At 36.0% G+C, this 13,081-nt stretch overlaps 1 protein-coding gene across 2 annotated transcripts in view; it reads left to right on the forward strand.

The window, feature by feature from the left end:
• Positions 1–13,081, forward strand: part of lrguk (leucine-rich repeats and guanylate kinase domain containing) — a 38,587-nt gene extending 25,506 nt beyond the window's left edge. For both annotated transcript variants that reach the window (XM_006633334.3, XM_015352414.2), the window contains 6 exons: positions 1,090–1,203; positions 1,971–2,137; positions 2,732–2,820; positions 6,292–6,426; positions 7,783–7,949; positions 11,667–13,081. In XM_006633334.3, the coding sequence (XP_006633397.2) occupies positions 1,090–1,203; positions 1,971–2,137; positions 2,732–2,820; positions 6,292–6,426; positions 7,783–7,949; positions 11,667–11,869 (875 nt within the window). In that variant the 3' untranslated portion in view covers positions 11,870–13,081. The remainder of the gene's footprint in view (positions 1–1,089; positions 1,204–1,970; positions 2,138–2,731; positions 2,821–6,291; positions 6,427–7,782; positions 7,950–11,666) is intronic.

Here is a 13,081-nt window from a genome sequence, read left to right on the forward strand (position 1 = left end):
AGATCCTAGAAGGGAAGTCCTGGCTGTGAGAGGACGTGTTTGGGATTAGGATCTGACCTGCCTTCTGAACTTCTGTTATTATAAATACATTTTATGGAACATATAAGATCAACAATTGAGAACATACTGTATGTTCTGTCCCTTGAATATTGTAAGGAAAATAGGAGATTAGTTCTTTGGAACGGTATCTGCAGACCTGATTTTGATATTTTTTTTGCTTGCTTAAGACATAGAAATGAGCTGTAGAGAAGTAATATCTTTCAAGACTGTTCCCTAAGAGTACTTTATTTCACTTTGGTGAACAATAAAAGAAGTACACACATAAACTTTTATAAATAAAAATAATAAATCCAATATCTACAGTGTAGCTAATTCCTACAATGAACTTTCATGTCTAATATGCAAAGCAGCATTGATTCCTTCAAATTTCCGAAGCTGGGGTAAGCAAGGCTGGGCCTGGTTATTAGTGGGATTGGAAATCTTTAATGAAAAGCAGCCTGTTGCTGCAAATTGGGTTTGTGGAGCAGTCAATACCCCAGGATGGTGACTGGGGACAGCATGCTGCATTTATCCTTCGAATGAGTTATACAGTAACAAGATTTAAGGTTTATACCAAGGTATTGACTACTTGGTTACTAAAGATGCAATGACACTTTTCATAAAACAAGAGGTGTTAACCCCTGGTGTCCTGGCTAAATTCCAGTCTGATTTTGCACAATCTGGCCTGTCTAAATTCCTCCCTTAATTTAATAGTGAAGCATTTTGCTGGAGCATAATGGCTTCCATATGTCACTCAGGTTGGTGCTGCACTTTAGTGGTGGATGAAGTGAGTAAACTCCTATACCTAAGGTAATTTAGGTGTCTTTTTATATTAAAAGTAAAATAGATTCTATATTATTTTAAATATAGAATAAAGCATAAATAAAGCTTAATGACCACAGCTTACTCCTATTACTTTTTTAATGCTACCTAGCAAAGGGGCTAAATGAGCTGAATGACCTTCTTTCGCTTGTAAGCTCTTTACGTTCTTATAAATACCTTTGCATTTAAATGTAAATGAATCAATCGTTTTTATTAATTTTCATTCAGATGATCATGTGGAGGCATACGTAAGTCTGAGCCAGTCAGTCAGAGAGTACCTGGGTCTGGAAAATCAAACGACCACTGAAAATGCCAAAGCTGCAGTGGAGGATGCCTACAGTGGTGAGCATTCTTTTAAATGGAGTGAAACTGATGCCCAGCAGGTCTAATCTCACACAGCTGGTCTGATTTGTGAACATATTTTGAAAAAGACAGTGTCTTTAAATCAAATCCCCCACAGTTCATTTGTGTTATCTTAATTGTTTAGAAAGAATTGAAAAAAACAAAACTCATGAAATGTACAGATTTCTGACAGATAAATCCTAATTTTATTGATGGTAATGTTAAGAAATATTTGTACTTTTCTGGTCTGCCACATAAAACATGTTTTGTAAGGATCAAATGTGATTGCAGAAAGAAAGTAACTGTTTTCTAAGGTTCTTTACTTAGCTGTATAACATTTTTCATTGAGGTATTTTGAGAGCTCCATTCATCAATTCATAATGTACTGTAATTCCACTGAGATTGAGTGAAAGGACCTCATGGTCAACAAGTGGCTGTAAATAAGACTGAAGATTAAAATTATTTTTTTATTCACCTGAAAACAGCTTGCGAAAAAACCCAGCTGCACTACTACTGATCTCACACAATTGTTTTTTGATAATTTATGCTCTTTACTATACTATGCCTATACCAACCACTAAACCCCATGTGGCAATTTCACATTTTTATATAAGAAGGAAAGCCCCTTAATCTGAAGGCATGAGAAATATAAAATAGTTTTCATATTGGAAATAAAACGTGTCTTCTGAGAGAACTCTTAAACATTAAAATGTGACCCTCTGTGCTATAATGGTAGATGTTAAGAGCATATTAACGTTTTTTGAAAGATTGGCCCCATGAATCTCCAGTGCAAGAGAACATGAGAGACTCACCCTGTGGCGTGACTGTCAGCAATTATGCTCACTCAACTGGAGCTAATGAACTTGTTGACCCAGCCAGCAGGAATTACTCTGTCAAGGTGCAGGCTAAGCTCTCAGCTCAGAAAAGTCCAGCAGTAAGTATCCAGTCAGGTTAGTCCAACATTAAAATGATGTTTTTTACACCATAACAAGATTGAAATATTTCCTGTTTTTTTGCAACGGAAATATTACAATGTATACAAATCCTTGATAGTTTATGTATTTCTCAAAATAAATCCAAGAAAATAAAGACATTCAAATTCAAAACTGATGCTATCACAGATAAAACTCTTTACAGCTTTTGTATGGAAAAGAAACATCTGTTACATGTGTGTTAGGTGGAGCTTCATTGTGACATTCCATAATCATTTCTATCACAGGAAAAGCAGCAATCTGAAGAATAAAAATGCATTCCAAACACCAATTGCTATGAGACTGTCTGGTATTCTGACACACACCTGCAACAATTTATTATGATTCATATTACCAAAGGGAGGTTGAAGGGCTCACACTGCTTAAAATCTTGTCTTATTTATTGTGTTGTGTTTAACTGAACTTGTGAAATTTACAGCAAGTTCAAAATCTTTTGAAATATATTTGATATTTCAGACGCCACACAAACCCAGCAGGTTTTATGTGAAACTTAAATCTTACAAATTATTCTGTTTTTTTTTCCCACTTCAATGCAGGAAGAGGCTTCTATTCGGAGAAGACAGCAGGCGGTCAGGGAGGCTCTACAGAGAAAGAGTCCTAGTACTTACACTCAGCTCTTCACAAGGTAATCTGTGTGTGGAGAAGGATTTTTATTAAATGTTATTAAGAGATCTTAATAAATGAGTAATTTGATTATCCCTTAACTTAAAAAGGACAAACTCCTTCTCTCTCACTTGTCTGATATGACTGGGAAAAGTGAGGGCCAATGTTTGCACTGTAGCAGTAGTAAGATCCTAACCCGACCTGAGTAAAGGCTTAACGGCTGGACCAATTTTCAGGACTGAATTTTCAAGAAAATGACCAGCAGTCAATGTCACAATATAGTATGCAAAAGATATCAAGAAACAGAAATATAGTATGTCAAGAAAATTGTATGAGTTCGAATCTATAAGACAGGAGTGAGCATGCTGAAGTCAGGTATACCAGTCAGGTATTCAGAACTCCGGCGACTTCACCTGCGTTTCGGGAAGGAAGTTGTATTTTCACATTTGTGGAACTAAGTTTCCTTTTTAAATCTACCAGTTTGTCGCTCTTGTTAATTTGGTTGCATTTGTTAGGAACTAAAGGTTGTCGTCCTTTTACAATCATTTTAAAAGGCAGGGTCATCTGTTGAAGATTATTTAGTCTGTAAAATGTTCCTACCCTCATAAAGTCTAATATACCATTATGAAGACATGTTCGCTTCTGAGTGCATTGGGGTGTCAAGGTTAGAGGTCTAATGGGAGAGGATTGGATATAAGATGAGGCATTCAAGCTGGTGTTAAGATTTACTATAATTTTGACTTAAATATTTCAGCCCCACTAATTAACAATCCCTCCCACCCATTCTTTATAATTAGGTCCTGTGTTTGATTACAGCCTGTCTCCTTCATTGTATTGTATTTCCATGTGAACCCTGCATCTGTATAGACATTCACTGGATACTGCAGATACTGCCAGAGTGGGCTTTGGCTTACTGTGAATCACTGAGAACAAAATAGTTACATAAAAGAGATGGAATTATATGTAAATATCTTAAGCATAATAAAAACCTCTCATTTTGACAATGTTTAATAGATTTTTAGTATGACTCTTTCACGTACTCAGATCTTTATCTTCTATGTTGTATCATGATGGTTTAAACAATGATGTCATGAGCCTATTGTCACAATTTCCCCTCTCTCTGTCTTTATTCCTGCATGTGAACTACATTTGCCAGATATCAGAATTCATATCTAACGTTTTAAGAAAGGGAGCAAATCATTGAATGTATCATGACTGTTCTAAAAAACTTTCCCATAGAGGCTGTGTTAATCAGGAAAGCTCACTCGGGCTTAGCATGTTAACATTAAGAACCATACATGATTCAAATGTCTGCATGCTTAAAATGTTTTGTCTGGCTATGGATATAACAATAAACTGTGGGGCAAAATAAATCATATGGTAATTAATTTTACAATTTGTGATATGTTTAAACTTGCTTCTTATCACATTGTGTTGGTACTGTACTTAACCTGATATGTTTTTGAGTTTTGGTTTGGGGTTTTAGCAGTATATGAAAGGGTGCCTTTTTTCTTCAGAGTCACTTCAGTAGCTTCTCAATGGATTGCGTCATGATTTATCCTTTTGATCCTGCATTTATTATAATGTGCAATTATATTATAATTTGTATGCTCAACTGCATTTTCTCTAACATAGAGTAGACTATGTTATAGACTATAAATAGTGTGTTTAGGTACTGACCATGATCAAGTGATGAAAGGAGCAATCTGTCAGATACTAGATATTTAATGTCTATGTTTTTTTTCCCCTTGGGTTGCATTTTTTACAAAAAACATCACTATTCATTATATGTGAACAAGTGTGCAACACAGCCTTGGGGGACAGCTGTGATCAGTTTCTAGTACATATAGTAGCAATAGACAGGTGAAAACAGCTCAGCTCACCACTGAGGCAGGGAAGGCTGTCCTAAAATAATATTAGAAACCGTTTTTCTAGCTAAGGGGCTGGAATCACACATGCAGCTTCCTAGTATCTAAAATAAATTCCTCTTAAAATAAAACTATATTTTGTTTCACATTCTCTAAATAGAAATTTAATGTATTGAATGTTTACATTAGAAGGTTAACTTGCACCTATTTTATTAGAGGGATTCTCCTACAGTGCTCAGCAGGGGGTCATTTTCAGGCTTGTTAAAAAATAAGGCCTTATAAACATATAAATGTGTATTATTAATCAATGACAGGAAGATTTGTACAGTGGCACAGTGGTTAGCATCCCTGGGTTCAAGTCCAAACTTGGGGTGCTATCTGTATAGAGTTTTTATGTTTTCCCTATGTCCATATTCGTGTATGTTCCCTGTGGGTGCTCTAATTTCCTTCCACAGTCTAAAGACATACTGATAGGTTAAATGGCTTCTGGTAAAATTGGTGTGAGTGTTTGCATGTTTGTGTCTCTATCTCCCCTGCAATGGACTGGTGTCCCTTACAGTATGTACCTTGGTTGTTGGCATAGGCTCCAGCTGCCCTGCAAACCTTTATTAGATACAGGTATACGGATGGATGGATGGAATTGATGGGAATTGCTAAATCATTATGAGAATTGATTAATCATTTCAAGTTTGTCCTTAGACTTTTACAGTATTCTGTGATTTCTGACAATGAGGGAGTTATCACTGAATGTAACTCTGAGTTTAAGAGCTGCTGTGTTATATTTTGTGGGATGTGAGTGGCATCAGTGTAAGTGTCATGGAATATGAACTACAGAGCTATCCTAAGAAAGGTATCGCACTAAATACAGTACTTCAATGTAAAACGGACTGTATAGTAAAATCTATAGGACTTCACGTTTCAGCAATTAAGTTTCAAAGAGAGATTTGAAAACAGTCACAATTTCTGATCTCATAGGGAAGTGTATTACACTGCCTAAGTGGAGAACACTAGGAGAAGGCTGTCACCCACAGTTTGTAGTCTTGTTGAGAGTAGAAATAAAGAGACCTGTCAGAAGACCGGAGAATTTGGACAGGGATGTAATTTTCCAACCCAGAACTAAGGAGAAGAAATTCTCTTAATTGCTACTGAAGGCTAGTTAGAAGTCTAAATGAAATTTTAAAAGAAGCTATGACAAAGATTTCAAAACAAAGGTTACATGTTTACCATAAGAAAGATTACAAATAAGAGAAGATTACAAGGGGACCCAATTCAAGTATACAAAAAGATTCTGACAGAGTTGTCCCTACAGACATCTTCCTAACTCACATTGAAATGCAAACCAGACAACACCAATGAAAACTAAACTGAAGTGCAGCAGGAAACACTTCTATAAACGGCCACATTGTCGAAAACAATGACATTGCTTCTTTCAGTAAATGGCTGGATGAGATAGGTTTGCTACTATAATCCAAGCAGGATGGTTGGGGAAAATAAATGGCCTCATCTCACTTGGAACCTTTCTTAATGTTCTTACATCCCGATTTTGGTGTTAAGGCAATGTTGGTGTTTCTTCTATTCAAATTAGTACTTTTTTTGTTTATACGTTATATTTTTTCATCCTTTAGATGTCCTCTTACAGCGCCTGCATCTTTAGGACCACAACAGCATCTTGTAGACCCAGCCTCCTGCTCCTCAATGGTGCCCAGTGCCAGCAACATCACACAGAATCGCAGTCTCTCTGCAGGCAGTTTGGCCAGCAGGTCAGTCTCCATAAAGGCCTGTGGTGTATCATTACACATTAAGGTCTTGCTATGTGTAACAGCAAAAGTATAAGGATTTGCCAGGTTTTTAATCACAACCTGATAATATCCTCTTCTGTGTCCTTTTAAATTGTTTATTTTACTTGGAACGGGCTTGTTATTTTAGTTTTTTGGAACGTATGTAAAGTTTTTAATATAATCTGTTTATTATTGGACTTAATGCCGTTGTGTAGCTTTGTACTTGTAACAGATTAAGATTTATTTTTTATATTTATTTAGAATTATAATATTCATAGCCTTCTATGGAGAATGGCACATGATGTTTTTATTTACAGTACAGAGATGTGTTCTCTAATAGCATAAAATGAATTGGTATGTCAGAGAGCTGGGACGTCTTTAAAAGCATATTTTTTCATGGTATGGCTCTCAGCTTTTCAGTCTATGAGTTGGTATTGCTGTGAGGAAAGTATGTCACAGAACATAAAACGACTTAACAAAATTAAAGTCAGTGTAAGGCTGCATCAGTCTTGATTAGTGTTCTGAAAGCTGAAACTGCAATAATCAAAACAAATTCCAATTTGTTAAAGAGCAGTTTTTCATGAGCATGATACCCTGAAGACAGAAACTAAATTACTGCAGCTAAGAAGCGCATGTTTACTGACTTTTAGAAAGTTTCTTTATAAAGAGGCTTACCTGAGGGAGAACATTTTTATTTATATTATACTGTGTGAAATGAATCAAAATACCATTAGAAAAATCTAAGTTACCTTCTGGATATGTGTCATATCGTGCTTCTTAGTACATATACTGTAGCTAAGCTGTTAAAAATTAATTATCTTCTTACTAACATCTAGCTATCATTGAATATGAAATAACTTAATTGTGAAGAAAACAATCCCAAACTGCAGACATAGGAGAGCAATCACAAAAACCATTTATACTAATGCACATGAGCTGACTGTTTTTCTGAAAAGTGAAAACATATTTTCATTGAAAGCCTATTTGGGTGTAAAAGTCTTTTTTGTGATTTGTGATAGGATAATGCATCCTGTGAAAATAGGCTCATATTGTGTAAGAGATGTCTGTTTGCACATTGCAAACTATTTAGCTTTGCTTCATGGGTTTCACAATCATACTGCACAAAATGACTGTCACACTCCAGTGTTTATTTATACCATGCTGGAAAAGGTGCTTTTTATGCATGTTTGCTGGGTGAACATATTTTCAAGATGGAGTAATCAAGAGAATACTGGAGAATTGTTTCAGAAACTGTCAAGTGTTAGGGGAGGTGCCAGATGTACATTCTTATCATAATAATTAAATATAACTGTTAGCATTTCCCTTTTCTTGCTTCAGCTCAGAGGAATCCCGTGCAAGTTCTGGCTTGTCCATGTTGTCTTCAGCTGGTGCATTTTCTTTGGAAGAAACTCTAGCTCCTTCCAAAGGCCTGAGTGCGGAGAAAGAACTTCTTGTGGAACCACTAGATATATCAAGACTGGGGAGTGGCCTTGAATGCCTGAAAGGTGAATATTCTTCCCAGAAATTATTAATACTTTCATAATCTCCCAGCTTTCAACTGATCAACTAATCTCACTGCTACTTTCATTTTACTGTTAAAATGGAAATGAGGACCCTGCACGGTTTCTTTTGACTTTTCTTGCGGTGAGATGGCTATTTTACACGTTGCAGCTCCACACGTATCTAAGAAATTGCAAGCATGAGGATAACTACCCACTGCCTGAACTTGGTTAATTCATTTAGAATCTTTGCCATTTCATTTCTGGGTGAATCAGTGTTCAATACATTTCAAAAAGATATCCATGTTCAATCAGTGTGAATTAATAACCTACCATTTATTGAAATAAATGAATAATATTGTTTCCTATAAAGGTTATTCAATATTTTTGTCTGAAATGGTTATTGTTATTGATCTGAGGCCTGCACTGAAATCTAATTTAAAATATATATACATTTATAAAATAATACTGAAATGATTCAATTTTTTTTTCTCTTCTGCCACTTATTACTTTAACCGTTTACAGTATCATATTATTAACACCCTGCAGGATTCATGGCCAAATGTCAATGACTTACTGAGATCTTTTATTTGAAACCTCTGGATGTCCACTCCAGTGAAATTGTTAGTTGTTCATTTTCACCCATTAATGTTTCAGGTTCTTAAGTATACTACTGTAGGTATAGTAGGAGAAAGAGTTTGGAGTGGGCAACTGCAAAGGAACAAGGAAGTCACTTCTGAAGAAAGTCTTCCTATCAGAACAGTATTTTTTCTTTATTTTAAGCATTAAGGAACCTCTTGCTTGTTAAATAGATTCAAAAGGGGGTAGTTATGTCACATTGACATACAGTAACTAATAAGCACTTTACAGCATTCTGTGACTGCTAACTTTGAAAACGTATATGTGAAACAGAATTAAAAGTCTGTTTAAATGATTCTGCTGGTTAGTGTTGTAAAATGACCAGGGCTAATAGCTATTCATAATCCCATAATTACTATAATTTTTCTTAATGTAAAAAAAAAACATTAAGTTGGTACCTTACAAATTAAAAAAAACACAATACTTGTAAATTAGTTAAATCAGTTTTATTCATAGATTAGTTTTGTACAAATGTATATGAAGTTTTCAAATATTCTGTAGCATTTTTTGGCTTATCTGTCTCCAGATATTCAAGATAAAAAAATATTTGGACATTTGATGTGATAATAAATGCAACTGCATGAAATGTAAGGTCAATGACTGAATAGTGACTCTTACTTTTTTGTTATGGACTGCAGATACAGAATCTGATTTGCTTTTTTATCTGAATTCAAAAAAGGAAATTATTTTAGAAGTACTCTTTAACATAAATTCCCAACCTCAATAAGGACACTTGCTATGCACGATTCTCTGTGCCAGAACAAAACTCTCAGTGGTTTGATCTTATTTGCTCAAAGCTGTAATAAGCACCTGCTGTCTGCTGAGGCTGGTAATGCTGCTAAGAACCAAACTCAACATTTGAAAATGTTGAAAAAAATTCCACTCCACCAAGTGGTCGACAGGCTACCATGTAAGGTTAATGACATACTCAGCTGAAAGTGTGTGCTTCGCCAGCTTAGACTGTCATGCCCAGATGCAAACTGGCCCTGTGTGAAACACAGAGAATGAGAAAGAGAACAAGCACAGAAATCATAAACAACTGAAAAAGCTAGAAAAAAGCAATGATACTTTTATAGTAGGATTTCTTACCTATACTTATCACTCATTTATACTTTCTTCCCCATGTTCCCAGAATCACTGTGATCCACACAAGCTACCTGGAATTTGCAGTTTGTTTTTTCGGCTAGTGCAGTTGTGGTGGTAGACAGTGCAGCAAAACCTTTGGTTCCCTACAAATAGTTTTCCAACTTGGAGAACTGGTTTTTAATCATTTGTATACCCTGGAAAGGACTGTTGGAAAAGTTGTTTTCATTACCAATCTTTAGAGAAGAAACAAAAAAAATAATATATACAAAATAATAAAAAGTTTTAGTATTTATATACAGTACAGTACTAGCCTTTGTAAACATTGTGAGTAAAGGACATCTAAAGAGTAATCTGTTCACAATATTCAAGTTATTCAGGTTTGCAAACAAGATTGTGTACTTGGGATATATATATTGATGGGTAAGAAAGAAATGCAACACCTCCTCCACACTGGCCCTTCCATCTGCGTAGAACAGGCAGAAGAGTGACTCATCCGTGAAGAGGACCTGATGCCACTGCTGACGAGTCCATCACAGCCTCTGTCTGGCCCAAGCCAGTCGGGTGTGATGTCTAGGAGGTGTGAGCAGAGGGCTTCTGACAGGTCGCTTTGCTCTAAGGCCAGCAGCAGGGAGCCTCATTCTCCTGTCACTGATGTGGGCATCGTGTCTACTGATCTCTCAGATTGACCAGTCTGATGAATTGGTCCTGCTGTGGTGTGGTCACCCAAGTGTGACTGGATCTTGGACAGTAATCTGTCCTGCTGGTCTGCCGAAACCTTCTCTGCAGTCGGGACACAGTTGAGCGGCTCACTCCGTAGTGTCTGGCAACACTGGTACATAATATGCCTACTTGCAGCATGCCAATGGTCCTCTCCATTGCTTCTGGTGTCATTCGAGGCATTATGGAATGCACAGAAAACTGACCAACTGTGGCCTCTTTCTTGCAGTACCAATAACCATGACTCTTGCCAAGTCAGGAGTGTTTTCTGTAAAAAGGCATACTAAGGAAAGGGAGTTTGGGCACGTGTAAGAAACTACCCAGCCATACAGGTGAAGCTGATTCTTTGATTTCTTTCAAGACTGCTAGACAGTTGAATCAAATGACAAATTAAGAAATGGGCTCAATGGGCATAATAAACTCTTGTTTGTAACTATGTTCTTGGAGAGCCTTCTTCTGCTACTGCTTTACAGTCCTCAGCAATTATGGGAGTCACCTTGTGCTGGTTTATTCCTACTACCTTGAACAGGATGGATCTCCTATAGGATATCCTATGAAATTTTCCATGCTCTAATATTAACAGGTTTTGTTTATAACACTGCACTTTTGCACTCTTAGTACTTTTCACAGTTCTATGATGTTTTTTTATGTGAGTTGTACTGCATGAACAGACCAGTTAATTCCAGTAAAACCTCGGTTTGACAGACTTCACTTAAATAGATTTAAAGTGATTGATTGACAAAAATCTGCTAGAGGAGTATTTTGTCTGTGAAATCAAAAATACTGGGCTTTCTCAGCATTAAGTGGCAAAGTATAGGGCAACTAGTATGGGGTGAGCCAAGCTGTTCATGATGGGTATTGCTGGTTATACTGCATGTTTTAGCAACAAGTTTATAAAATACACTAAAATGCCAATGATATGTAAAAAAAGCTTGTTTAAATATACAATAATTAAACCAATAGTACAAATATTCCTTTAAAATTCAGGACTGTCAATGGTGCCCAACAGAGGTAAGCCAGTTGTTTATGATGGGTGTTGTCTGTATTTCCTGTTTTAGCAAACACAGTTCTATACAATATATTCACAAGCAATTGCTAAAATAAAAAAAAGTCAAAAGATCCAGAAAGGATTATATATTTCTCATATAATAGTGTGGGCTGAAAAAATCATGGTTTAACAGACACCCCTTCCCTCTATTAGTCTGTTAAACTGAGGGTTTACTGGAATATATAGAAAGAAGCCAAAAAAATGACAAATTCTATCATATTCTGTTCCCACAGATCAAATTAATTCAGGTTATACTCCAGACACTCCAAGACCAGGGTCCAGCGGGGAGCTGACAAACGTGCAATCTGTCCATCCAAAGTCACCCTCTCCTGGGGTGCCTTTCCTTCTCGCACGCCCCGGATCCAACACCAAACCTGTGCTCCCTCCCATCCCATCAGGACGCCGGAGCTCAGAGGCCCAGACCCCTACAGGCTAGCTTAGGTGAAAAGTTAGAACACGTGGGAGGGAAATGAGTAATTTCCCATTGTTAGAAAAAAAATAGAACACTTTGCAGAATTGGGGGGAGAAAAGTTTGATAGCTTGAAACAATGAAAAGTAGAGAGAAAATATAAATAATTTTACAAACTGGCTTAATTATTTTTTACTAATATAATTACTTTGTATTTTTTTTCCACTTTTCAAGTAGTTATTCCTTTTGGCTTTGCAAAAAAGTACGTTTACCATAGGAGAATATAATGGGAAAATGCTGACATGCATAACTTTTTATATTATGCAGCAGCAATCAGAGATAAAAGAATCATTATAAAATCATATTCTTGCCTGCTCAGAACAGATAATAATTAGTCATGTTCAAATATTGTGACCTAATGTTCCAATGATTCTGTAGTTTTTAATTATTGTTAAAAACTGTCAGTTCTGAATTTTCCTTCCCAATCTAAACTGCTGTGCAAAGGGGACCCAATTCATCTCCCAGCTGCAGTGCTGTATCCATTCAGGTGACACACAGCACAGTACAGTATATGGCAGTATCCCCTCTAAACAACAGATTAGGTAAAGAAAGATGTAAGTTGCTTCACCAGTTCAATTAATTAGGACATTTATAGGGTAAATTTATATTATGCAGTCCAGAGATTAAAATTTAGTCAGGATACTGGAGATAACACATTTTCAACCTCTCATGATTAAGTTAAATTCAGCCAAAATATTTTCAGGATTATGTTAATGCCCCTTTAAGGTTTTCAGTTCCCTTTCCGGCTGTTTTATTAGCGTGTTTTTGGTCTGAACTGAAGGTATAAGATTTACTATTTTCTTTAAAGTAAAAAAAAAACATTCTTTCTCTTTGCTTTATTAAATATATACCCACTTCTCTACCAAAAACTAGTATTCTAACAGAACTGCTTCAGAAGGATCACTACACCAAGGCTCTCTCTTTCTGATCATATAAATTTAATTTATTTTTACCTTTAAATAATTGTAGCTAGCAATAAAGCCCCGTTTTTGAAAAAAAAAAATGAACCCTTAATTATACTGTACAAATAAAAAGCTGAGATGTCACGTGAAAGACAACCATAACTATTCCTTTTAGTCTTACAGTCTTGACAAGTCCTGAAAATGTCACTAGCTTAATATCACAAGAGATGTGCAAATCTGAACTGACAAAATGTAACAGCATTAATAAAATCTATTT

Source organism: Lepisosteus oculatus, chromosome 7, assembly GCF_040954835.1.
Source record: "Lepisosteus oculatus isolate fLepOcu1 chromosome 7, fLepOcu1.hap2, whole genome shotgun sequence".
Lineage (NCBI taxonomy): Eukaryota > Metazoa > Chordata > Actinopteri > Semionotiformes > Lepisosteidae > Lepisosteus > Lepisosteus oculatus.